This window comes from Panthera leo, chromosome E3 (genome assembly GCF_018350215.1).
Source record: "Panthera leo isolate Ple1 chromosome E3, P.leo_Ple1_pat1.1, whole genome shotgun sequence".
In the NCBI taxonomy this organism is placed as follows: Eukaryota; Metazoa; Chordata; class Mammalia; order Carnivora; family Felidae; genus Panthera; species Panthera leo.
In genome coordinates this window covers 5,922,860-5,946,690 of record NC_056694.1, presented here as the reverse complement: position 1 = coordinate 5,946,690, position 23,831 = coordinate 5,922,860, and the positions used below count along the sequence as shown (strand labels likewise).

At 44.0% G+C, this 23,831-nt stretch overlaps 1 protein-coding gene across 1 annotated transcript in view; it reads right to left on the bottom strand.

Moving 5' to 3' along the window:
• Positions 1–23,831, bottom strand: part of LOC122209323 (transformation/transcription domain associated protein) — a 113,727-nt gene that overhangs the window by 85,948 nt on the left and 3,948 nt on the right. The window contains 16 exon segments of the mRNA XM_042921061.1: positions 982–1,173; positions 1,626–1,820; positions 2,290–2,387; positions 2,476–2,836; positions 3,558–3,792; positions 4,885–4,963; positions 8,417–8,555; positions 11,360–11,456; positions 12,323–12,411; positions 12,616–12,693; positions 14,006–14,082; positions 14,085–14,130; positions 15,554–15,610; positions 16,906–16,989; positions 17,903–18,007; positions 19,221–19,331. Coding sequence (XP_042776995.1) covers positions 982–1,173; positions 1,626–1,820; positions 2,290–2,387; positions 2,476–2,836; positions 3,558–3,792; positions 4,885–4,963; positions 8,417–8,555; positions 11,360–11,456; positions 12,323–12,411; positions 12,616–12,693; positions 14,006–14,082; positions 14,085–14,130; positions 15,554–15,610; positions 16,906–16,989; positions 17,903–18,007; positions 19,221–19,331 — 2,043 coding nt within the window.

Sequence of the window (23,831 nt, the reverse complement as noted above, 5' to 3'; positions counted from 1 at the left end):
ACAAAAGTAATGTTCAGGTTGTTGCTAAGTGACTGCGACAGAATGGAGAAAACCTGAGGGAGCGGTCACATAAAAACAGAGATTACTGGTGCTCCTGGTCACCGCCTGTACATTTACTGCTCCAGGAGGGAAAAAAAAAAAAGGATCTTGTTTGTGTCTTCAGAAGCCCCCCCCACGGGAAGACATCACACTTCAGATAAAACTGCTGCTAATACTCAGCTTCCTACAGGAATTAAAATATTTTGCCTTAAGTGGAAATGAATTTTTATTAGGTTTTTGTGCCACCGTCTGCTGCCTTTTCAGTGGGACATGTAACCATGGGTAAGTTTTTTTTAGCCGTTTGCTAAAATCAAGTAACTGAAGAGATGGAATTAGACTGCACTGGTCATCCACTACGTTAGGAGACATGTCCCTCCGAAACGGTCCTAGTAAGCAATACCAATTAGTTAGAATTCATAAAGAGGAAAAACAAACAAGTGGTCCTGAAATGAAACGTTCCCCGTACTGCCAAGGAAGATAAGAACATGGCGAAGACACAAAGTTAGAGCGGAAGACGGCTGGCAGAATCAGAACTGTTACAAAGGCCACCTGTTTCTCTTTGGACAAGAGAAGGTGGTAAAGGGATTTTTCCCTTGTTTTTTTCCCATCACTCCATTTTTAAAATACGAACGATGTGCTATTTTATTTGTGTAATCCAGAGAAAGAAACTGGAATTAAAAAAAAAAAAATTTAGTGGTGGCAATACTAACGACAACCCACTGCCTGCCACGGGCACTCTGAAGTTTCATTTCAAATCATGGATGAATCCTCTGAAACGTTCTTCACATTTAGGCCCTTACTGGCCCAAATATCTATGAACTCAAAGAGCACTTCACAAATCTAAAAACAACACCTCCCGTTTCCGTGCCAATGGAGAACAGGAAGCAAAACACAACCAAAAACTCCCCCAAAACAAAGTACACTTGGCTCCACGAGCTTTACCTTCAGCATTTGTTCGTTTTCAGCTGCAAAGAGGGAGACTGAGCCAAAGACCAGCTTGAACAGCTTGAGGTACAGGTTGGAGACCTCCACGCTGGAGCCCATCTCCGGCAGGCGGTCCAGGAGGTACTCCACCAGGATTGTGGCGAACAGAGCCGAGGTAGTAGGGTTCGCCAAGAAAGAGTTGGCAACAATCTGTCAAAAGGAGAAACGTGCTTGACAAAAACAATCCTCAAAGTAGCCTTAACACTAAGTAATGAACTTTCCAAAAACACAAAATCAAATCTGTAACAGACAGCACAAGAAATTAATTATCCACCCTAGGAAAAAAATTTGTAAATCTGCCAAGCACGGAGTAGGGCCGTTCACTTCAAACACTCACGTCCATTATTTTATCTTCACTATCAAATACCAGGAGGCTACATCTAACATATACTTAATTTCTACTAATGAAAGAAACTGATCCAAGACATCTTGATATTTTGAACAAAAAATATTAAGTCCTAACATCTCTCTAAATTTTTCTACCAGCACATCCTTAGGCATATCATTTAGAACACCCTCAAAATAAAGAAAATGCCAAGCGCTCCACACATCAACAAGTAATTTTACAATCAACGTTCAAAGGATAAGACAGAGTTTTATACCTGAAGAGCATAATTTTTTGAGATTCTTTCCACCATGTAAGGGACTGTCGTCTGAAAGATTTCTTTAAACGTTAAGGGATTCATCATTGTGAACACGCCGGCGAAGTGTTCCAACACCTCCTTCTCCTCCTTCATTCTGACGGTCTGGCAGTTTGCCACTCGGATGTAGGTCTGTCCATTTCCAGCTATCTGGACCTAGCACAGGGAAGAAACCCATGGATGTTAAAACCAGGCGTCTCTGAATGTATTCCATAACGTAACTGGACCAGCTGCATGTTTAAAACACAGCATTTGAATTACATAATAAATGTTCCCCCATCTTTTTAATTCTCTATTCTCAGCTTAGTTTTGGAAAATAATTAAAACAAGCAAAAAAGCTTTGCTAAGCGTTCCACACAAGAATTTAGTAAAACTTCCATCTTGCTTCCACTGCGTTCCATGTACACAGACCGCCTCCCCCACCAAATGCTCACGCTGACACTTAAAAGGAAAATCTTCACCGTTAAAGCAATGCTACACTACAGAACAAGAGCAAATCTGGGGACACGAACACTGCAGACAATCCAAAACGAGCCTTTTAGGACCCCTTCCATCACATCACCGGCACCCTCATCCCAGAGGCGTTTCCCACACTCAGGAGCCTGGTTTGAGGGCACTTCCTTACCTGATAAATATCTAAAGCCTGCATTGCATATTTCACAAGTTTTATATAAATCTGAGTCTCTTTGGGCTGTAACTGCTTGTTGGGAATGAACTGAGCTTCTGGAAAAGAGAGAGCATAATCAGTTAAGGTGAACAACACCCACTCTGCAGAAAACATCCCATCTAAATAATTCAAGAGCGGAATTACCACCAGGCGCTTTACATGACGTTATGCCCCACGTGATGGTCTTGACGCCACAGACCAAGGTTTTGACCAAACTTCGGCAATCTGTGACCTGGAATGTCTGCTTGTCCTCTTTATCCTTTTCTCCTTGCTTTTCAAACGGAGGCACAGGGGCCGGGGTCACGGGGGTGGCTGGGGTCGGGGGTGGGGGCGGGGCAGGGGTGGGGACAGGCGCAGGGGAGGGGGCGGGGCCCGGGGCCGCAGGGGCAGCGGGCACCCCGGGCAGGGCTGCCTCCACCGCTCCGAGTTCTGACTGAGGCTTGCACTTCTTAAAGATGGCAGAGAGCTGGTACCGGGCGATGGTGTGGAATTTGAGGACAAAGACCTAGCAGAAAGAGCACGGGGAGAGAAAGACAAAAATCATGCTTCTTCCACAGGCTGGCAGCCCTTCCAGGAGACAGGAGCAGCTCTCTGAAGCCACTTGCCGAAGAGAAGTGTGCCATCCTCCCCAAGGAGAACTACAGTGGCGTCCCTACCTCCACTGACACTGTGAGGAATCTGGCTCAGAAAAGCTGGGGGACTTGTCGCAGAAGCCTGGACGCGTGGCCCAGACTACTCCAGACCCACACTATCACCTGCTGGCCTCAGCAATCACACTGTACTCTGTCCCCACGCACCCAACCGGGCGCCTCCCCTGGCTATACAGTGTGCCTGTAATCTCTCTTCTAGGTACTCGCCAGGAACCGTAGCATCTCTGTAATCCCTCTTCTAGGCACTTGCCAGGAACCACACAGTGTCCCTGAAATACTCGCCAGGAACAGTGTGGGGAGCGTCCACGTATCATTTACTTAGCGCTCACGACAATCCCGGGAGGCAGACACTGACTGTATCCCTGGCTAGGAGCAGGCTGGCACAGAGATGTTAAGCATCGTGTCCCAAGGGCACTGGCTAGCAGGGGATTTGAACCCAGGTGGTCTGACACCCGGGATTGAGCTCGGCAATCGGAAGGCTGCATGACCTGGTCAGTAAACCACCGGTACGAGTCCAGAAGTGGGCATCGGGATGAAAGCACGCAGGATGCCCACACCTCCCAGGAGAGCTGGTACCTCCAGCATCCGCATCAGGACGTCCCTCCCGTTGCCGCTCTCCTGTTCGCTCTTGGAACGGATGCAGTCCACCAGGTTCAGCAGCAGCTTGCAGGACATGGTCTGGATGCTGCTGGGCAGGGACTCGTCATCGATGTTCTTGGCAAAGAGCTGGACGGCGAGGGAGAGGTCGCTGAGGGGCAGGTGCTGACGGACGTGGTGCACGAGGTCGGCCAACGTGCTGTAGGCGAGGGGCCTGTGTGCAGAGACCCCCCCACTAGTGAGCGTCCGTCCCAACATGCCCACAGGGCCGTGTCTGCGGGCCACCACTTCTCCTACTACCTGCCCCAGGAACACAGCACAGGGCGGTGCACCCGGGGCACGCTTTCTAGGTCTTCTAGGAGTGACACCATCTGATGCCCAGTTGCAGGCTGGTTCAACCCCAAGCTACATAAAAAGTGTCTTTGTATTGGGGCGCCTGAGTGGCTCAGTCGGTTAAGCCTCCGACTCTGGCTCAGGTCATGATCTCATGGTTCGTGAGGTCGAGCCCCGCGTCGGGCTCTGTGCTGACGGCTCAGAGTCTGGAGCCTGTTTCAGATTCTGTGTCTCCCTCTCTCTCTGCCCCTCCCCCACTCGCACTCTGTCTCCGTCTCAAAAATAAACAAACATTAAAAAAATAAAAATAAAAAAAAAAGTGTCTTCGTATTTGTAACAATTTTACACGGCCATCACAGTGAATAGTCTACATCGTATTCAAAGTATTCTTCCTATTTTTCAAAAGATCTATCACAGCTCCCAAATTAGAACCAAAAAATTACTAATGTTGACTTATTTTACACTGTAAAAAATGATAAACTGTTAATTTTCTCCTTTAGAAAGAAACATGGTCACAACCACATTTATTTTATGAAATGAATAAAAAACAAAGACTAGAAGGAAATGCACCAAAATATTATCCATGTTACTTGAACTCCTTATGTAGAACAAAGAGGTTTGTTTTCTTCCCTTCTTTCTTCTCGTTGGGTACTTAAACATTCTTTTATAATAAAGAGATGCACTTATTACATAAATAGCAAACAAAACAAAACAACCCCAACAAAAAACCAATATGAGTCAGATCAAGTTGTCCCTACAACTGACATCAAGACAACTACTCTGAATCTTCCCTTTAAGCTAACACACAAAAACCAACCTAAATCATTTCCAAATTTCCCACAATTCTAAATCCCCACGGGAGAGTAAAGGTCTGTTGAGAGCGTCTGTTGAAAGGCTCACACATGAAGGGCCAGGGCCCACCACACCGACCCCCCCGATTTAGCCAACAGATCTCATGGGCTGAATATCGTACCTGAGAGTCTCCCGAGCAGTATATCCTGATCCAATCAGTATGGATTCATCAAAGAGCTTGTCCATGCAAGGGATGAACTCTAGAACACAAACACCCGGTGCACACGTCACCAATTACACCTATGACACAGCAGGCTTCCTCACGGTAGCCAGCCTGCTGTCAACAAGCCATCTAGACTGGGAGACACGTGGGCAGGAGAAAATCACACGCGCTGTATTTCAGTCAAAGACCCCGGCTTTGCTGGGCCATGTGCTGTCAAAGACACAGTTGGGATCACACGCAGAATCAGAGGACAAACCAGACCAAGGGAGCTTCCCGGCCCCTGGCAGAGAACCTGCCCCAGCGCTTCACTGCAGGTCCACCCCATCCTCCTCAGAAGCTGCTGCCATTGAGGCACCTGGTGGGCTGAGCCGTAAGAGCACGTGACTCTTGATCTTGGGGTTGAGTCAAGCCCCACACTGGACTAAGTGTGTAGCAGTAAGTGCTATTTTTAAGTAATAGCAGTTACTTAAAAATCTTAGGGGGAAAAAAAAAGCTGCCACTATTGGCCCACACCTGCCTGGAGAAGAGGGGCAGTATCCTCTAAGTGCCCCTTTATTCACTGCCCTGGAGTCCTCCCCTTCTTAAACATTTTATGCTTACTCATTATGGAGAAATACGGAAAAAGAAGGGTATTTCTCCACATAAAGAACCAAAGTCTAGAAATTTTGCAGGGTTCTGGTAGACATAGGTCCCAACTCTCTGGATGAGTGAGGCTCACTAGGGTTCTGTCTCTAATCCTACAGGTGGAACCCTCACCAAACCCCCTCCCTGCTCCCCTGTGGGCCTGTAGAGCCAACCAGCGTAGAAACAGCTCGTCTTCACTCAGGGACAACTCACATTTCTGAGGATGTGCACAGAGGGCAGCAACCCACATTTTTTAGGTCTCTCTGCCATACACACACCCCCCGCCCTGCTGCCGGGAGCTCTGGCCACAAACATCCAGAGAATGTTTAGATTCTAGAACAAGTCTGACACCGTGGCCATCTTTGATAAGTGAAATAAAATACATCCTTCGCCAGCTAATAGCTATTAAGGGTCAAAGACACAACAGACGCAGAGAGGCACAGAGCACATCTCTGGCTAATTCCCAAAGCCAGGCAGCACAGGGACAAGTACCAAATGAAAGCAGTGACAAACTGCCCCTCTGAAGTCAGAGAAGGGGACATGCCTGGAATGTCCTCAGAGGTAGTCAATAGGAAGGAGGCACAGAAGGAAAGATGCAAAGGACTCAGGCACCAAACACTGGCGGGCTGGCTACAGACAAGCAAAGAGTGGGAGGAGGAAGTGGTAAGAAATTAAGGCGCAGGCACGAGTTCCCAGATTCCCTCCGTGACCCAGAATCAGAATCTCTAAGAAAATGGGTAACTTTGTGAAACAGCCAGGTTTTCTCAAACTACTGCTCTTCAGAATTCGTGCAAAGGGGTTACTATTAGTATCGTTTCAGATACCTTAAAATGTTGGTGGACGTGTAAATTTTATGTGTATATACACGTTTTTTGTATACTTTACTAATATATAATACTATTAATAACGAATGTGATTAGGTGTGTCTTTTAAATAGACACCTTTGTAAGTTGTGATGTTGTTACCTAAGATACTTTCAAAATAAAGTATCCTAAAACAGCTTGTTTAAAAAAAAAAAAAAAAAAAAATCAAACCCATCAGTAGAAAGACTTAAAAGGCAGGAGGGCGCGGGGGGGGGGGGGGGGGGGGGGGTGCAAGGGAGGTGTAAAAGCTGTATTCAACACGACTGATGTGGTCAAACCCCAAGAGCAGCAGCTCAGAAATGCACCCGTCTTGGCGGCACAGCCCGAAGACCGAACCCGAGCCGCGTGGCTTCACACGGCTGGGCTGTGGGGGACGGAACACAGCCTGTCCGAGAAGCGCTCTGTCAGCGTTTCCACAAGTAGAAACCTGCTACACAGCTCCCCAAAGACACCCCCAGATCCTCCTCACTCGAAATGGCAGGAATGCCAACAGTTACCGAGAACTGCAGTGGAGAGATTTTAAAGTGTCCCGTGTAAAATTCTTCTATTTCAACAGTGTTCAGAGATGAACACGGAGAAAAAGCACATACAGCCATGGAGCCGTGACTGGACAAGTCGCAATGGCCCTCGGCCCTGGAGGCACATGGGGGCTTTGCGTGGTGACGCTGAATTTCTCATCCTGGGTGATGTTCACGCACGTCGGTTCTGTAATTTTTGGCAAAATCATACATTTCTTTTGTGCACTCTGCTATGTTACATTTCACACACACACAAAGGGTTTTAAAAATATCTATGGGGCGCCTGGGTGGCGCAGTCGGTTAAGCCTCCGATTTCAGCCAGGTCACGATCTCGCAGTCCGTGAGTTCGAGCCCCGCGTCGGGCTCTGGGCTGATGGCTCGGAGCCTGGAGCCTGTTTCCGATTCTGTGTCTCCCTCTCTCTCTGCCCCTCCCCCGTTCATGCTCTGTCTCTCTCTGTCCCAAAAATAAATAAAAAACATTGAAAAAAAAAATTAAAAAAAAAAAAATATCTATATTCTACTCAGCTATATCTACATGCATAACTTGTATTTTAATAACAAAAACATTTGAGCTTTATCATATTAGCTCACGTGTAAGCACAAACTGTATCTTTCCCTTCATGTTTAAGAATTATGTAAAAAAAGTCCAATCTTAGTTTTATATATGTTCTGATTTACAAACCAGAGGCAAAAAAACCCCACTTAATATTGAACAATTACTGGGGGAAAAGATTATCCCCCTCAAAACATTTAGGATGGAATTTGGACATAGTAAATACAAAAATATTTTAAAATTATGTATCGGGGCACCTGGGTGGCTCAGTTGGTTAAGGGTCTGGACTTTGGCTCAGGTCATGATCCTGTGGTTCGTGGGTTCGAGCCCCACATTGGGCTCAGAGCCTGGAGCCTACTTCAGATTCTGTATCTCCCTCTCTCTCTGCCTCCCTCCTCAAAAATGAATAAATATTAAAAAAAAAATGTATCAATAATCGACAGAAAAAATATAATTATCAGATTAGCCAAACAATTATCAGTCTTATGCATCAAAACAGGACCAATCCCCCAAGTTGTTTCACAGCACGGAGGAAGAAAACAGTTTTCTTCTCACCTTTCAAGGGTTACTGGCTATGAATCAACAAGCAAACAGTTACTTGCCATTTCAAAAGATATGCACCCAAAAGGCAGAGAAATACCATGAGATGCTGAGGACATACGCTACGCTAAGGGAACGACCACGCTAATCATGAGACTGTTCGGACAACACAGAGAAACCTGGTGGCAGGCAAAGAGAGGCAGCCCAAGAGGGCGGAGGCAAGAGGCAGAGAAAGGAAGGGGAAAAGCAAACACAACACAGCAATACAGAAAGAAGGACACATGGAGCCTAAAACATCTGAGGGAATTAAAGACCCGCGGTCCCACCCCAAAGATGGTGACAGGACCACGCCAGCATGGCCGCACAAACATCCCGAGACAAGGTGGACATACGGTTTCTTAGCTCTGTGGTGAGGATATGCTTTGCAGCGATGAGAAGTTCCTTTCTGAGGTGTGCAGTCTCTGCTGGGCAGTTTGAAAGTAACTGTAACATCCCTTTTACCATCTGCTGAGAGTACTTAGTCACCAACTCCTATAAAAAGAAGGAGGAAAGCAACAGTTACAGATAGGTAGTAAGAAAAGCCCCCATTTTATAAACTTCAAAAGAGTTCAGTAAGACTAAGCTTCTTTCAAGGGACCCTCATAAAGTGGTCATCCTAATAAGCAAGTATTATCCAGAAAGTTTTTGTAGCTTGCATGCATGCTGCCACAGTGGAAGGATGTACAGAAATGTAAGTAAGGGTTTCTTTTATACAATGGAATTACAGACAACTTCTTTGTACTGTTCTGTATTTTCCCAACTTTTAACAATGAATCTGAATCATTTCATCAGTGGTGAGAAAGCAGAAGTAAATATTGAAAATTTCCTAAGACATACATCATCCACTCCGTCATCCCGTTAAGTTGTGAATGACACCAGAGACACCTTTCATCAACTCAGAATAAGCTCTAATCAGTTTCCTTTTGAGGCATGTTAAGAAGGCAATTCACCAAGGTAGCTCAAGCTGATTAAAATATCCAGGAGTCGGGAGCCTAGGTGGCTCAGTTGGTTGAGCGTCCGGCTTCGGCTCAGGTCATGATCTCATAGTTTGTGAGTTCAAGCCCTGCATCAGGCTCTGTGCTGACAGCTCAGAGCCTGGAGCCTGTTTCGGATTCTGTGTCTCCCTCTCTCTCTCTGCTCCTTCCCCGCTCATGCTCTCTCTCCCTTTCTCAAAAATAAACATTTAAAAAAAAATTTTTTTTAATAAATAAAATAAAATATCCAGGAGTACCTAATTCAGATTTAAAAAAATTTTTTTAATATTTTTTATTTTTTTTAACGTTTGTTTATTTTTGAGAGAGAGACAGAGAGCAAGTGGGGGAGGAACAGGAAGAGAGAGAGAGAGAGAGACAGAATCCAAAGCAGGTTCCAGGCTCTGAGCTGACAGCACAGAGCCTGACGCAGGGCTCGAACTCACAAACCGCGAGATCATGACCTGAGCCAAAGTCAGACACTTTAGACTGAGCCACCCAGGTGCCCCAATGTTTATTTATTTTTGTGAGAGAGAGAGAGAGAGAGAGAGAGAGCGAGCACACGGGCAAAGGAGGGGCAGAGAGAGGGGGAGACACAGAATGCAAAGCAGGCTCCAGGCTCTGAGCTGTCAGCACAGAGCCCGACACAGGGCTCGAACTCATGAACTATGATGAGATCGTGACCTGAGCCGAAGTCAGATGCTCAACTGACTGAGCCACCACTAATTCAGATTTTTGAAACCAAACATACATTTTCTTAGTATACAGTGTCATTATTGAGACAAATGCACTTAAGAAGGGACAAAAATAAGAATGCTTTCAAAGGTAGTTTTTACTGTAAACAATCTGGCATACGTTTCCATTTTCACTTTTCCTGAAAATAATAAAGTCTCTCCCTTAAGAAAAAAATTTTAATTCACTGCTACAGGATAGAACAGGATTAAATTCATGCCACACTTTACAATAACTACAGCTACACAAGACTTTTATTCAAAAACGTGGTATGACTGATGGGAAATAAGGTGTCGTTTCTCTCTTTCAAGTTCTTCAAGACTGAAATAAGGACAGACTACAACTACAAGTGGGGGAAAAACAGAGACATCATCGCCCTCTCTCACCGGTTAATTAAGGATGCCATTTTTTATTTTAAAGTTCCAATCTCTCCTCATAACTTGCTGTCACACCAACTTCCAACAGCAAAACTCAATGCACCAAATCCGTCCCCACAAAAACCTGTGCACCAGTATTTATTTATATCGGCCTTATCAACAATGGCCAGAAATGAAATCAGCGCATCTAGTGACAGAAAGGACATCAGTGGTAGCCAGGGCTAGGGGCCTAGAACGAATCACACCGCTGCCGATCAGTATGGGAGTTCTTCAGAGGGTGAAGAAACGGTTCTAAAATTGGATAGTGGCGCTGACTGTATAAATCTCTATGAATACACTAAAAGCACTTAACTATACACTTTAAAAAGGTGAATTTTAGGATATGTGAATTATATCCTGATAAAGTTGCTTTAAAAAAAATCAGAAACAACCCAAATGGTTAGCAACTGTGGAATGGATAAACACAGCCTGGAGCATCCATACCTTGTGGCTATGGACCACACTGTGACCCCCCAAATTCAGGCTGAAGCCCTCACCCTCACTGTGACTGGACGTGGAAACCAGAGTCTTTTGAAGGTAATTAAGATTAAATGGGATCTTGAGAATGAGGCCTTAATCCAATAGGACTGTGGCCTTAGAAGAGAAAAAGCAATCTCTCACTACCACTCCCCGCCCCGGGCAAGGACACAGCAAGAAGGCAGTGATCCACAACCCAGGAAGAGTCCTCACCAGAAACTGAACCCAGCTAGAACCTTGATCGTGGCCTTCCCAACCTGCAGAACTGTGAGAAAACCGATTTTTGTTGGTCGAGCCACCCAGTCTATGGTATTTTGTTAGGGAAGCCTAAGCAGACTAAGACGACTATCCACCAATAAAAATAAAATAACAAGGATGAACCTCCGCACTACTGCTAAGTCAAAGAAGCGACACCCAAAAGGTTACCCACACTACCCACCATAGGATTCGTTTTTTTGACATTATGGAAAAGGCAAAACTAGGGGCCACAAAGTCAGTGTTTGCCAGGGACCGAGGAGGAAATGGACAACATATAAAAGGGAATTTTGGGGGTGGTAGGAATGTTCTAGATTTTGGTGCGTTAGTGGTTACCAACTGTATGAATTTGTCAATTCGAAGAACTGTATACCTACAAAAGGTGAATTTTACTGTGTGTAAAATTAGATCTCAGTAAACCTGCCTTAAAAGTCAGTGAACTTACCTGATAAATTCTGATGATATATGCTAAAAATGACAATGTTTTGATCTGAGCAGCAATAAAATCAGCATACAACTCCTTGTTGTAAAGCTTATGTTGCCTGAATGAGGAATGAATAGAATTTACAATATTAACTCTTAACTCCTTAGGTTATGTTAATATTAATCAAAGCCTACGATAATTACTAAGCCCCAAAAGTTTGATTTCTACACAGACAAAAACACAGCACCAACCAGTTCAGATTAACACAAAGGATTTAAAAGCATAAAAAGCAAGCCGTTCTCCAAGCCGCGGCACGGCAGCCATAACGTGCACCCAAACAGCCAACGCCAGACTGATCAACGCAGCCAGCAGACTGCATCAGGGGACCAGGGGCTCCATAAAAGACCACAGAAAGGGCCACCGGGGCTTGTTACGGCTGATTAACCTCAGGTCCTGCCTTCCAATGACTCAGAGCCAGATGGGTTACAGTCAAGAGAGTAAGTGACAAAGGTCTTAAGAGGAATGCTGTTACATTTGGGGAAAAGCTTCAAGGGGGCCTCTCAAGATGAATGTGCACGGTTCACATACTCGGTGGTTAAGACTGACAGGGAGGGGAAGGGAACGAGGGGGAGAAAACGTTCCAGCACTCGGGCTGAAAGGCACAGCAAGAGCAGGGGCCTGAAGGTGGAGAGGCTTGGATATCCCGCAGCTGGGAGTGAGCACAGGAACACGTAACGGGAGCTCTAAATTCACAAGACCCCCAAACCCGCGGTTATCAGCTCATCTTTACAGAACAAGGAACTGAAATAACCATTAACATCTTGACTGAAACACAAGTTCAAAAAGTCAAAAACGCGTATCGCTTTACCAGAACTTTTATCACTCAAAATTTTCGTGTCTTACGAAAGACGACAGTAAGCATATTTTCACTTGGAATTAAAGAACCGTGGCAGTGAGCCATGTCGCCATCCGGAGAAATCTCACCTGGCTTGTGCAGATACCTGAATTGCAATGGTATTCATGATCAAGGGCACAAATTCAGCAACGACATTGTGGATATTCAGTTTGTAGAGCTAAAAGCAAACATATCAGATTTTCAGGCTCTTACACTCTGCTATAGCAAAATAATTTGGCATACCAAGAAAAACTCTAAGACTCATTACATTAGTTAGCACGTGTGCACCACACACGTTCTGTTTGCCACAGAAAATCAGAAATGAATTTTGTCATAAAATAAGAAGCCAAAACCCCAAGAAACTAGTAAGCAGTACACATACCTGATACATTAAAACAACAATAATGGGCAATTCTGCCAACACTTTCAGAGAAAGAGACCCTCTTGGGATGATGGAATGCTGTAAGACAGAAGCAAATGGGGCCAAAGTTATCACCATAGCACTTAAAATAACCCACCACTCAGCATCGCCCCAGGGAAATGAGGAGGAAAATACTGCCATATCTTTGTAAATATCTGTAGTGAAAGATCCAAACCACTTTGAAAATAAAGCACAGAGAACTGTCGTTTAATATAAAGGTTTTTACATACTTTCCAACGTCACCACCTATGGTAAAAACATCAGCAAAATTCATCTAAACTCAGACATTCAAATCACCTGAGGAAACTTTATTTTTTATTTTTCAGGGAAATTTCCAATTAGTATCTATTATTTTACTTAAAAGAACAACAGCAAAAAGTACAAATTTACCCAGCTTTATTCAAAGGTATTTATAAACAGAGAGCGCTTACGATAAACATAAGAAAAAATTCACTAGTCTTAACATATTAAGAACTCCCAGCACAGGTGAGGAGAATGTCAGACACAGAGATCCAGAAGGGGCAACGGACAGGAACAGACAAGCAAGAAAAGAAACACAAAGACGGACATCGAAACCGAGTTCCTAATTCAGGAGGAGAAAAGGAAAGAAAGCTTTCTCCAACATGTAGTTTCCTGTTTATTCTAGCACAAACTGAAACATGCTGCAAAACGGTGGCAGTGAAACAAATACAGATGGATAGTATCCTTGGATCGATCCTAATAACACAGCCACAGTAACTGCTCAGTACAGGTTACCTTTACGCCAGACTCGTCAAATACCTCACATCACCTGCAGACAATACCGACATTACCTTCACAAAATCCCACCAGACGGGCTCGTCAGATAAGGAGATGGAAAATTAAGGACAGAACAAAAGCTATGTACTTTGCTACAGCCAAAAAAGCCTAAGTGGCGGGGCTGGAACATCGTCCCCAAGTTTTAAGCTTCTGTCCTCAGAGCCCATGCTCTCAGGTACTGAATCGCAAATTTATATGCAGCTTAACATTGTCAATGACATCGTCAATGTCAAAGCTAAGGATGGAAGAGAGGTCACCTCGCCTGGGCAGCTGCTCTTCCCAACAGAGGATTCTGGATTTGCACTACTGTCTTATCATTTTATCTTCCCATCCACAGTGAGCAACAGTTCACATTCAGGACTTGCGGGCTGCACAGCAGAACCAGTGACACTCTCAAGCACTCACACGCCTCTGATCTTAAATACCTCAAGTGCTTAGAGGAAAAATCCCCAAAATACACTAAAAATATACATGAAGAGTACCTCATTTTTTTCCTCTACGAAGTATAGGAGACATGCATAAAAACAAAGCAAAACGATGGAAAAAAACTTACTGTTCTTGTCTCACTGTCCTCGCGCTCTGGATTGACTTTCACAGCAATTGTTGTGATCATACCAACCATTTCTGGGGAGGGACTGTGTTCTCGGGGATCACCTGAGGGTTCTCAAAGTAGCGGTTCTGCATAGAAAGAGCAGAAATCATTCTTCCGAGTCAGACACAATATTCCTCAATGAGACACACCTGACACCTGATGGAGCAAACCCAGTGTTGTACGCTTTTTCGTTGCACTGATGCCATAGTACTTGGGGTCCTCTTTATGGACAAAGAGAACATGACAGCGACATTCTCTACCGTCAACAATGGAAAACAAAAAACTCAGCCAAAGTAGTTTCTCCTTTTTTCCTGGCTGGTAAGAGATCAGGTGCATAGCATTACGTCACTACCTCAGTTGGGGGGGGGGGGGGATGTAGCCCCTCCCTCTGGTGGTAGGAAACTCAGAGCTAGTCCCCACTGAATCCACTTTCCAAACAGTCTCCTACACATAGATCAAAGACAGAAATGGAAGCAAAGCACAGACATTTTTAAAAGCCAGGGCCTCACTGCCATCCTTAGTTCTCAATGCGATTTGGGCTTTATATTAAATAAGACCACTTCTCATGAAAAGCAGCTTTACTGACTCAATTTCAAGTGTCAGCACTTGCTAACTCAGTAATAATGATAACTTGACAATTTCAGAATGCAACAAATGAAATTTTATACACTCGTAGATTAAAATCCTTAAAATACCAAAAGGATATTACTTCTTTGATTTTTAAAAAATTCCTTTAAAGCTTAAAAAAAAAATCTTTAGAAAAACTTTGATACACGAACAGACTCATGCACAATGATTTTTACCAAAAATTTTTTACCAGTATTACTTGTGATTGTGACAGGAAGTGGAAATTGGGAAAACCAGCATCAAGGAGACAATCCAGGTACACGCACAGGACGGGAAATTATGGGGCCACTAAGAACTATGACTGCTGGCAGAGAGGTGTGTTACAGGATGTTCCAAACTGGTCCCAGTGGCACCGTCTATTAGGTGAGAGTCAGGTGGGAAGGAGACCGCCCTCATGCACGCCATGCGCTTCCACACTGCTGAAGCCACTGAGAAAGACTTCTTTCAATACAGGAAGGAATTTTAATGACACTGAAAAGGAATCTAAAAGCAGACACTACCTCCCAAAAAAACCTCACCATAGGAGTGCAACCATCTTTAAAAAGCGTGAAAAAAGTGAAAAAGTGAAACTTTAACATCAATGGTTGCTTACAAGTGAGAAAATTACAGACAATTTACCTTGGGTTTTTTGTTTTTTTGCAAATTTCTACACTAAAACACACTGCTTTTACATAAAAAAATGACGTATTTAAACAGTGAAACCAAAAGAACTCCTTTTAAATGGCTGATTTATCAACCTCCATTCTGACCACCACTAAACACTCCTCATCCTCAAATTTGCATTCCCCCCAATTATTCCTTCAACCCAACGATTTCAAATTCCCTTTGGAATGAGGAATAAATGTATACAAATAATAGATTCAAATGATATTAAAAACATACCACTACTTTTGGAAGCTCCTTGTAAATCTGTTTCACAAAATCCAAAAAATGATGAATCTGAAAGTAAAATTTTAAAAAGACAACATAAGAAATTTATAAACAGAAAATACAGTAAGTAATGCAAGTGCTAATAGTCTTAATGTACGAGAACTCATAAAACAGGCAGGAAAAATGTCAGACTCAAATTCCAACAGGCAATGAACGTGAACAGACAAAAAAAGAAATGAGAAGGAAGTTTCTAAATCAGGAAGAGCAAAGGAACAAAAATGAAAATAAATACCACTTATTGCCTTTCAAAAAGTACTACTATCCATGTGAGATGGAATCCAACCAGAGGGAGACTCTGCTATACTACCAGGGGAAGCATGAACCGCTCAAACCCTTCTGGAAATCAACTTAATGACAATCAATATCTCTCAGAAGCATTAAAACATTAACTCGCTTACTTGATAACTCTACTACAAAACCAGTCTATGAAATAATTTGAACTGTAAACAAGATATTCAGCAATAGTCCTAACATAAAAATTCTGCAATACCTTAACTACCTAAAAACAAGAGCATCGTAAGAAAGACTACTACACATCCATTAAAAATCAACTTTGTAAAGAATTTTTTACGATTGGGAAAACACTCTTAACGTAGGAAATATACATATACATAAGATGGGGACAAGGAACAGAAATCAAGACATCAAAATCGCTTTCTTAAGATGACAGGAATTCTATTTCATCTTTACTCTTTTAACTCCAAAATAATCTACAACATGCATTTACTAAAGTTAACGTTAGAGAAGATACTACCTTAATTATGACTAACAGCATGTTTAATGCTTACTTTGTAGGTACCAATCACTCTGCTAAGAACTTTCATACTGAATTCTTCAGGCAATCTTTTGTGGCTATGTCCTGTGAGGGCGCTCATTTTATGGAAAAAGCTCCAAAGGGCTAGGAGCTGACCCAATGCCAATTACAGATGGTCAATTACTGAGTTACAGAGCTGAGATTCCAAGCCAGTTCTGACTTCAGAACCCACATCTCACACCCTTGCAGAGCATACAATGACTGGAGCCTTCCAGCACATCAGACCTGTAAATACCAGAATTACCCAAGCAGCCCTGCCAGTTTAGTAGTTTACCACATTTCAACTAATGTACAAATTCAGCAGAATATTCATATAAACATGGACCAAACAAAAGTCACTGTGAAACCCATAAAGACTTTCCCCCAGACTGAGGCTATCCTTTTCTGGAAAGCAGCATGTCCCGTCAATTCTAAAAGAGAGTACACAAATTATGCAAAAGAAAAAGCCTGTTGACATACTTTTATAAATGCTATCAGTCTAAACACTTACTTCTTGTGTGATGGGTGGCCTGAACTGTTTGTGTAGCTCGATAATGATTCTTAGACAAATAAGAACATTCTCTTCATTTTCCGTCTTAGAAAAAAAAAAGGCATTTAAAAAGAGTTATACTTCTAAGGTTATTTTAATCTAAAGATCACAGGCTATTTTCTAAGCATTTTTCTGTACACGCACCCAACGTCAGCCAACCCAGATTTCATGTGTTGAACACAGAACACAGTAGCCTCAGACAAGAAGCTTTTGAGGTCTTTGGTGGACCAACGGAAGGGTATCCTGCCAGTGAGCTCTGGACAGCAACACTCTGGCAAGTCACACCATGAAGGAAGGTCTTAATGGTCCAAAGGACGCTTTCTCGTTGCTTAAAAATACTGCCAACAGAACTGGTGAGCATACACCCCGTACTGGACAATCTGCTAAATCCTTTACGCTCTCTGAATGGGGGTGTCCTCCACATCTTACCTATGAGGAAGCTAAGGCTCAGAGAAGGTAAGCAATGAGGCTACCACAGCAGCTAACCCATGGCAGAAGAGGCTCTGAATCCAACTCTATCCCCCTCCGAAGCTCACCCTTCCAAGGGGCCCCGAAATACAACAGAATTCTACACCCGTTGGGACTAAGCAGCAAGGGAAGTTTTAGAGGTTAACATTAACAGGTATCGGGTGGATTCACCCGAAGAGTTTGAGGAACTCTTTAGCAGCATCTACTGTGCCCGAAGTAGAAGAAAACCAAAGGGCCCTGCACTCTGAGTCTGTCTACCCAAACCTTTCCAAACATTTCCACTATGTCTACTCAATTCCCTGCTGACTCCATGAATCTTCAATTAATATTTCTTCGTAATTTGGTTGGCAAAATGGACATTAAGAAAGTTTTTACTCATGCGAATCACAACTTCAGTGAAAGGGAAGTAAGCCCGGAATACCAGATTCTACAAGAAGAAAACCACTGAAAGTCTGAATATGGCTAAATAACAAGAATTCTCAAAGATTACCTCTAAAAAGCGAAACATCACAGATAGAACGTTTTTTGTATGAGGACGAAGATGTTCGTTGGTTGGTATCCTGTGAATTATTTCAAGGACCAGTTTCCGCAGTTGCTGGTGAAGAAAAATAAAAAACATAAATATCAGATCCTTCCAAGAATCCCAGAATAATTCTTTTATACTCTCCAAGTTACACGGCTGTCTGCACCCCACACTGGGAACCACCCAACTACAAGATGGACCCCATTTCAGGAACAGTCTTGTAAATTACTTAAACGTAATCCCAGGTACGTACCGCAAGCCATTACTTCAAGCTTTCCACAGTCGTGTACCAAATCAGCCAAGCCTAACCCTCCCTCTTTGAAAACTTATCACTATTTCCAGCGGAAGGGCACGAGTGTGTGATTGCTGGCTGCATTTCAGATGAAAGAGCACAACACAAACTGAACTTGGTCTGGGATCTCCCTCCATCATGTGTTTGGTTCCTATGATCCTCTCCCTGGTTGATTCTCTTGGGCCCGAGGACTGACTGCATCACAAGCTGACTAAGCTTCTGGAGTACGACTGTGGAGTCAACTACTAAAAGGTAGGTCAAATGTGTAGATCTTCAACTGGTACAACATGAAAATGCTTTGTTTAGCATTATGTTAACTTTTAAAGAGTTATTTTTAAGAGACATGCACTGAAATATTTATAGAAAAAATTATGATGAGACAGTCTTAAAATGATCAAGGTGGGAAGGGGGGGGGTGCAAAGCACTGGGGCGGGTACAGATAAAGCAAAACTGGCCAGAAGTTACGAGAATGGATGAGGCACTAGCTATGGAGAGGGTCACCTAAGGGATCACTCCTTGTTTTTGTGGATATATGAACTCGTCTATAATACACAGTGTATACATGTCACCAGTCAGCAAAAGTAAAGAATTAAAACCAAGACATTTAACTGAAGAGGCATGGTTTGGGACAAAACTATCCTTACGTGACAAAACCTCTCCTACTCTATTATTTTTTAATGTTTACTTATTTTTGAGAGAGAGAGACAGAGACACAGAGTGTGAACAGGGGAGGGGCAGAGAGAGAGGGAGACACAGAATCTAAAGCAGGCTCCAGGCTCTGAGCGGTCAGCACAGAGCCCGACATGGGCCCAAACCCACGAATGGCAAGATCAGACCTGAGCTGAAGTCAGACGCTTCACCAACTAAGCCACCCAGGTGCCCCAAAACGTCTCTTATTTTAAAGTGGAACCCTAAGTTTTCTCACTTGTTTTAATTCATAAATGCTTGCAAGCCAACATTTTCTCTGCTCGCTGACATTTCTGAACAGATTACCTGGGCTGGTTTCTCCTGAAGAAACTGGACCTCCCCATCTTGAAGAAATGTGAGAAATCGGGGGATGATGTGCTCGAGGAATGTGGAATATTGAGGAGATGATGTGACATTCTAATTAGGCAAGGATAAAAGAAAACCCCGTTAAGTCTGCGTATTTTCATATTTTCATTTCCCATTCACACTATAACCTCAAAAGAGAAAACACTTTAGCGAGGCCAACAGTAATTTTTAATGCTTTTAGAGGCTTTTGTGATTGAAGTTTTAAAACTTTTTGAAAAATTTTATTTAATGTTTATTTATTTCTGAGACAGAGAGAGACAGAGCATGAGTGGGAGAGGGGCAGGGAGAGAGAGACACAGAATCCAAAGCAGGCTCCAGGCTCTGAGCTGTCAGCACAGAGCCCGACACAGGGCTTGAACTCCTAAACCGTGAGATCATGACCTGAGCCAAAGTCGGTCGCTCAACCGACTGAGCCACCCAGGCGCCCCTAAAATTTTTTTTTTTAACGTTTATTTTTGAGACAGAGCATGAACGGGGGAGGGGCAGAGAAAGAGGGAGACACAGAATCGGAAGCAGGCTCCAGGCTCTGAGCCATCAGCCCAGAGCCCAACGCAGGGCTCGAACTCACGGACCGCAAGATCGTGACCTGAGCTGAAGTCAGACGCTTAACCGACTAAGCCACCCAGGCGCCCTTAAAATTTTTTTTTTTAATGTTTATTTATTTTTGAGAGAGAGAGTGAGACGGAGCATGAGAGGAGGAGGGCCAGAGAGAGGGAGACACAGAATCAGAAGCAAGCTCCAGGCTCCGAACTGTCAGCACAGAGCCCGACACAGGGCTTGAACCACAGACCACGAGAATAGGACCTGAGCCGAAGTCGGACGCCCAACTGAATGAGCCACCCAGGCGCCCCTGGGGTCTCATGATTGCAGTTTTAAATTTATTAAAATGACCACTGCTTCTGAAATCCAATTTAAGAGCCCAAATGTTAACATTTACTGTTAAAAGTAGAAATACTAGCACTGTGGAAAATGTGGAACTCCGAGCCTGCTCTAGAAGGTGGCTGTGCCACCACCTGAGTAAGAAACTTCTGAAAGGTCATTTAGCTTCTAGATCTTACTTTCTTCAGGTGGAAAACAAAGAGCCTAAACACACTGACACCTCTTTCTAATCTGAAGCTAATTTATTGGTTAGATCTACATTAATTGGATTATAACCCAACCTAATCCATTATTTATCCCAGCACTGATTCTAAAAGAACAGAAAATGAAACTGCAGTCTGGAGACCGTGCAGTAAAATGGCTCCTAGAGCACTTTCTGGAACCCACTCAGGAAGCGGGAACCTTGGGCAGTTACTCAGCCTCTGTGCCTCAGCATCCCCATCTGTTGAGTATCCTATTATTTCCTGATGTAAGTAATCATGTAAAGACTACATGAGTTGAGGGGCGCCTGGGTGGCTCAGTCGGTTAAGCGGCCGACTTCGGCTCGGGTCACGATCTCGTGGTGAGTTCGAGCCCCGCGTCGGGCTCTTGTGCTGCCAGCTCAGAGCCTGGAGCCTGTTTCAGATTCTGTGTCTCCCTCTCTCTGACCCTCCCCTGTTCATGCTCTGTCTCTCCCTGTCTCAAAAATAAATCAAACGTTAAAAAAAAAAAAAAATTAAAAAAAAAAAAAAAAAAGACTACATGAGTTGATATACAATGCAGCAAATGCTCTGCGGTAAATGCTCAATAAATGTCATCTGGTGTTATTACCAGAGCGCCGTGCTATGGTAATACATTTTTTTTTATTCTTTCTCTCTTGGTCCTCACAAGCCCAACGTAAGTATTGTCTCCATTTCTCAGATAAAGAAGCTCAGAGAGGTTATAAACGTTGCTGAATGTCAGTCCGTCTGTAAGCTTTAGAAGTGGATGCAAGGGGCGCCTGGGTGGCGCAGTTGGTTAAGCGTCCGACTTCAGCCAGGTCATGATCTCGCGGTCCGTGAGTTCGAGCCCCGCGTCAGGCTCTGGGCTGATGGCTCGGAGCCTGGAGCCTGTTTCCGATTCTGTGTCTCCCTCTCTCTCTGCCCCTCCCCCGTTCATGCTCTGTCTCTCTCTGTCCCAAAAATAAAAATAAAAAACGTTGAAAAAGAAAAAAAAAAAAAGAAGTGGATGCAAATTAAGTCTAACAGCCAAGTCCCCTCCCCTGCTAAGGCCTCACTTGCTCATGCAACAACTTCTCATTGAGGATTCTATCACGTGCTCTGCGGGGATACAATGAAGAAAGTAGATACAATTCGTGCCCTCAGAGATGGGGAAGGCAGTCATGTGCTGGGAAGACCGATAAAGAACAATACAGAATTATGATGGAGGAGGTAATGGCAACTAAGGGCACATCTATAAATGGGACACGATGTAGTGAATGGAACCAAGGGCAGAGAACGCCTTCCCCAAGAAGCCACGTTTATGCTCAAACCTAAAAGGTGAGCAGGAGTTAGCCACGTGAAAAAGTGGAAAAGGACAAGGTTTGAAGAAAAACATACACAAAGGCACAAAATTACGAGAAAGCCTGGGTGTAAAAGGCACTAAAACTACTTCCTAATGGGAGGGACGGGAGCTGGGGACTAAGTGGTTAAATTGTTACTATCGCAAGAAGCATCTGGGCAGTTAACTAAATACAAGTGTCTCAAACTCCAGACACTGATCTGGGCTGAAAATAAAAGTGTAGGGTTGTCTACCACACTAAGGTAATCTTGGAAGGGGAATCTACGAAGGGTAAGACAGAGGAAAAGGCGAAAACCAGACAAGAGTGTGGTGCCATGCAAAAATAACGCCTGAGCACCACCAGGTTCCCGGGGCGAACCCAGGGCTCCATTCACACAGTGCACCGTGGGGGACCCCACCGTGCCTCGCACCTCCCCCGGAGCAGACTATGAATTCACTGGGAGCAGGAACTGTGTTTGTCACCTCTCATGCCTAGAGCTTAAGACTTTTTAGGGAGATGCCCACATTCAAGGGCATAAGGTAGAAGATTCATGCTGGAACATTACCAAGGTTACCAAGAAACCCAGCTCATCCGCACATAAGCCCATTAGCAACCACTGATTCCGTAGCTCTCAAAACGTCAGTTTCAAATTTCTCCCATAAAAAAGATTCATTCATTCAACAAGATGCCCCGTTGTGCTGCCAGCATTACAACTTAGCCCCCAGCTCTTTGATCCGTATGAATTTTTCATGCGAGTTCTAACTCGAAGCTTTTATTTTCTGTTCTGAAAGATGGTCCATACGACATTTACTTAGATCACAATTTTATTCCTAAGTGCTTGAGGAAATTTCTAAGGCTCCTGAAAGCACTGGAATTGTTTTTAATTTCACTCGTCCCATTCAGACTTTCTTCCAGGGTGGGTGGAAATGGTGGCAATTCAGAATTACCTACCGATGCTCATCCTAGTATTTAATTCTTTGAAGGGCTTAGTTTTCTGGATTTTACTTAAGGCAAACGTTCATATCATACAGATTTCAAAAGTCACTATTTTAAAAAGCCCGAAGTATACTGCTTTGGTAAACGTTTAGTTGTCTGGATTGAATCAACGCACTGGGGACCAAAGTCCAAAATTAACTTGCTAACAGCGAGAAATGAAACAAGAGGCAAAGGGGCCAGACACTTAATCCAGATAGCCTCGTGCCCGCACTCAGAGGCCGGATTCAACTGCTTGTTTCGGCAGGTTCACGAGACCCTCCATGACTTGATCCTCTCAAACCCACTGGGGCTGTGGCTCTCACTTACCAGTTCTGCCAAAAACGCAGAACGCAGGCCTATCGTGTCCTCCCTTCCACCTCTTTTTTTAGTTTTTTTGGGTTTTGTTTTTAACAGCTTGCGTTAGCAGCTTGGGCAGAAAAGAAAGCTCTTTAGCTCAATCTCTAAATATCTCAGGATTTTTTTTTTTTTCCAGCTCAGTTCAGGGCAACAAGTCCTTAACGTCTACTTAGAACAAAACTACCAAAGAAAAACTCCCACCAAATGGAAATACTCCCCATTACTACAGATCCTAGGGCATCTGATTCATCCCCACTGATTCCGACCTTTGCAATTCAAATGACCGCGTCAGAAGCTAGAAACATTTTGTTAATTACATGAACTCTCTGAGGAAGGTTTTATTATCTCCACACGAAAAGTAAGAAAGGTGACCTTCTCTTCTGCCTATGAAACTAACAGCACCAGACTAACCATAAAGTTGGACAAAACACGAGAGAACAGTTTTCAGGTGCTGGACAAGGGCCACGATCTCCAGAGGGGAGATTGTATGGCCACCACGGCTCTCTGCTCAGGCACGGATGCCCTGACAGGGGCTCGGCACGCTGGCGCCCAAGGACGGTATGATGGTCCTGCTGAGCTGAGGAGCAAACACCAGAGTTTCAGGCAGTTCAGGTGGCTGGAACCTGCAAAGGAGAACCCCAGAGAAACAGGAAGTACAGGGGATGGTCTTCTCTGAGTCCTTGAGACCTTGACTGAGGGCTGAGCTGCACGTCCAGGTAAGAGGAGGTAACGCTACCTGCAGCTCACCAAGAGGGACGAAGACCCATCAGGGGTCTAGCAGTGCTGGAGGATGTTGTGGGTCCAGCCTGGCCACACTGCAC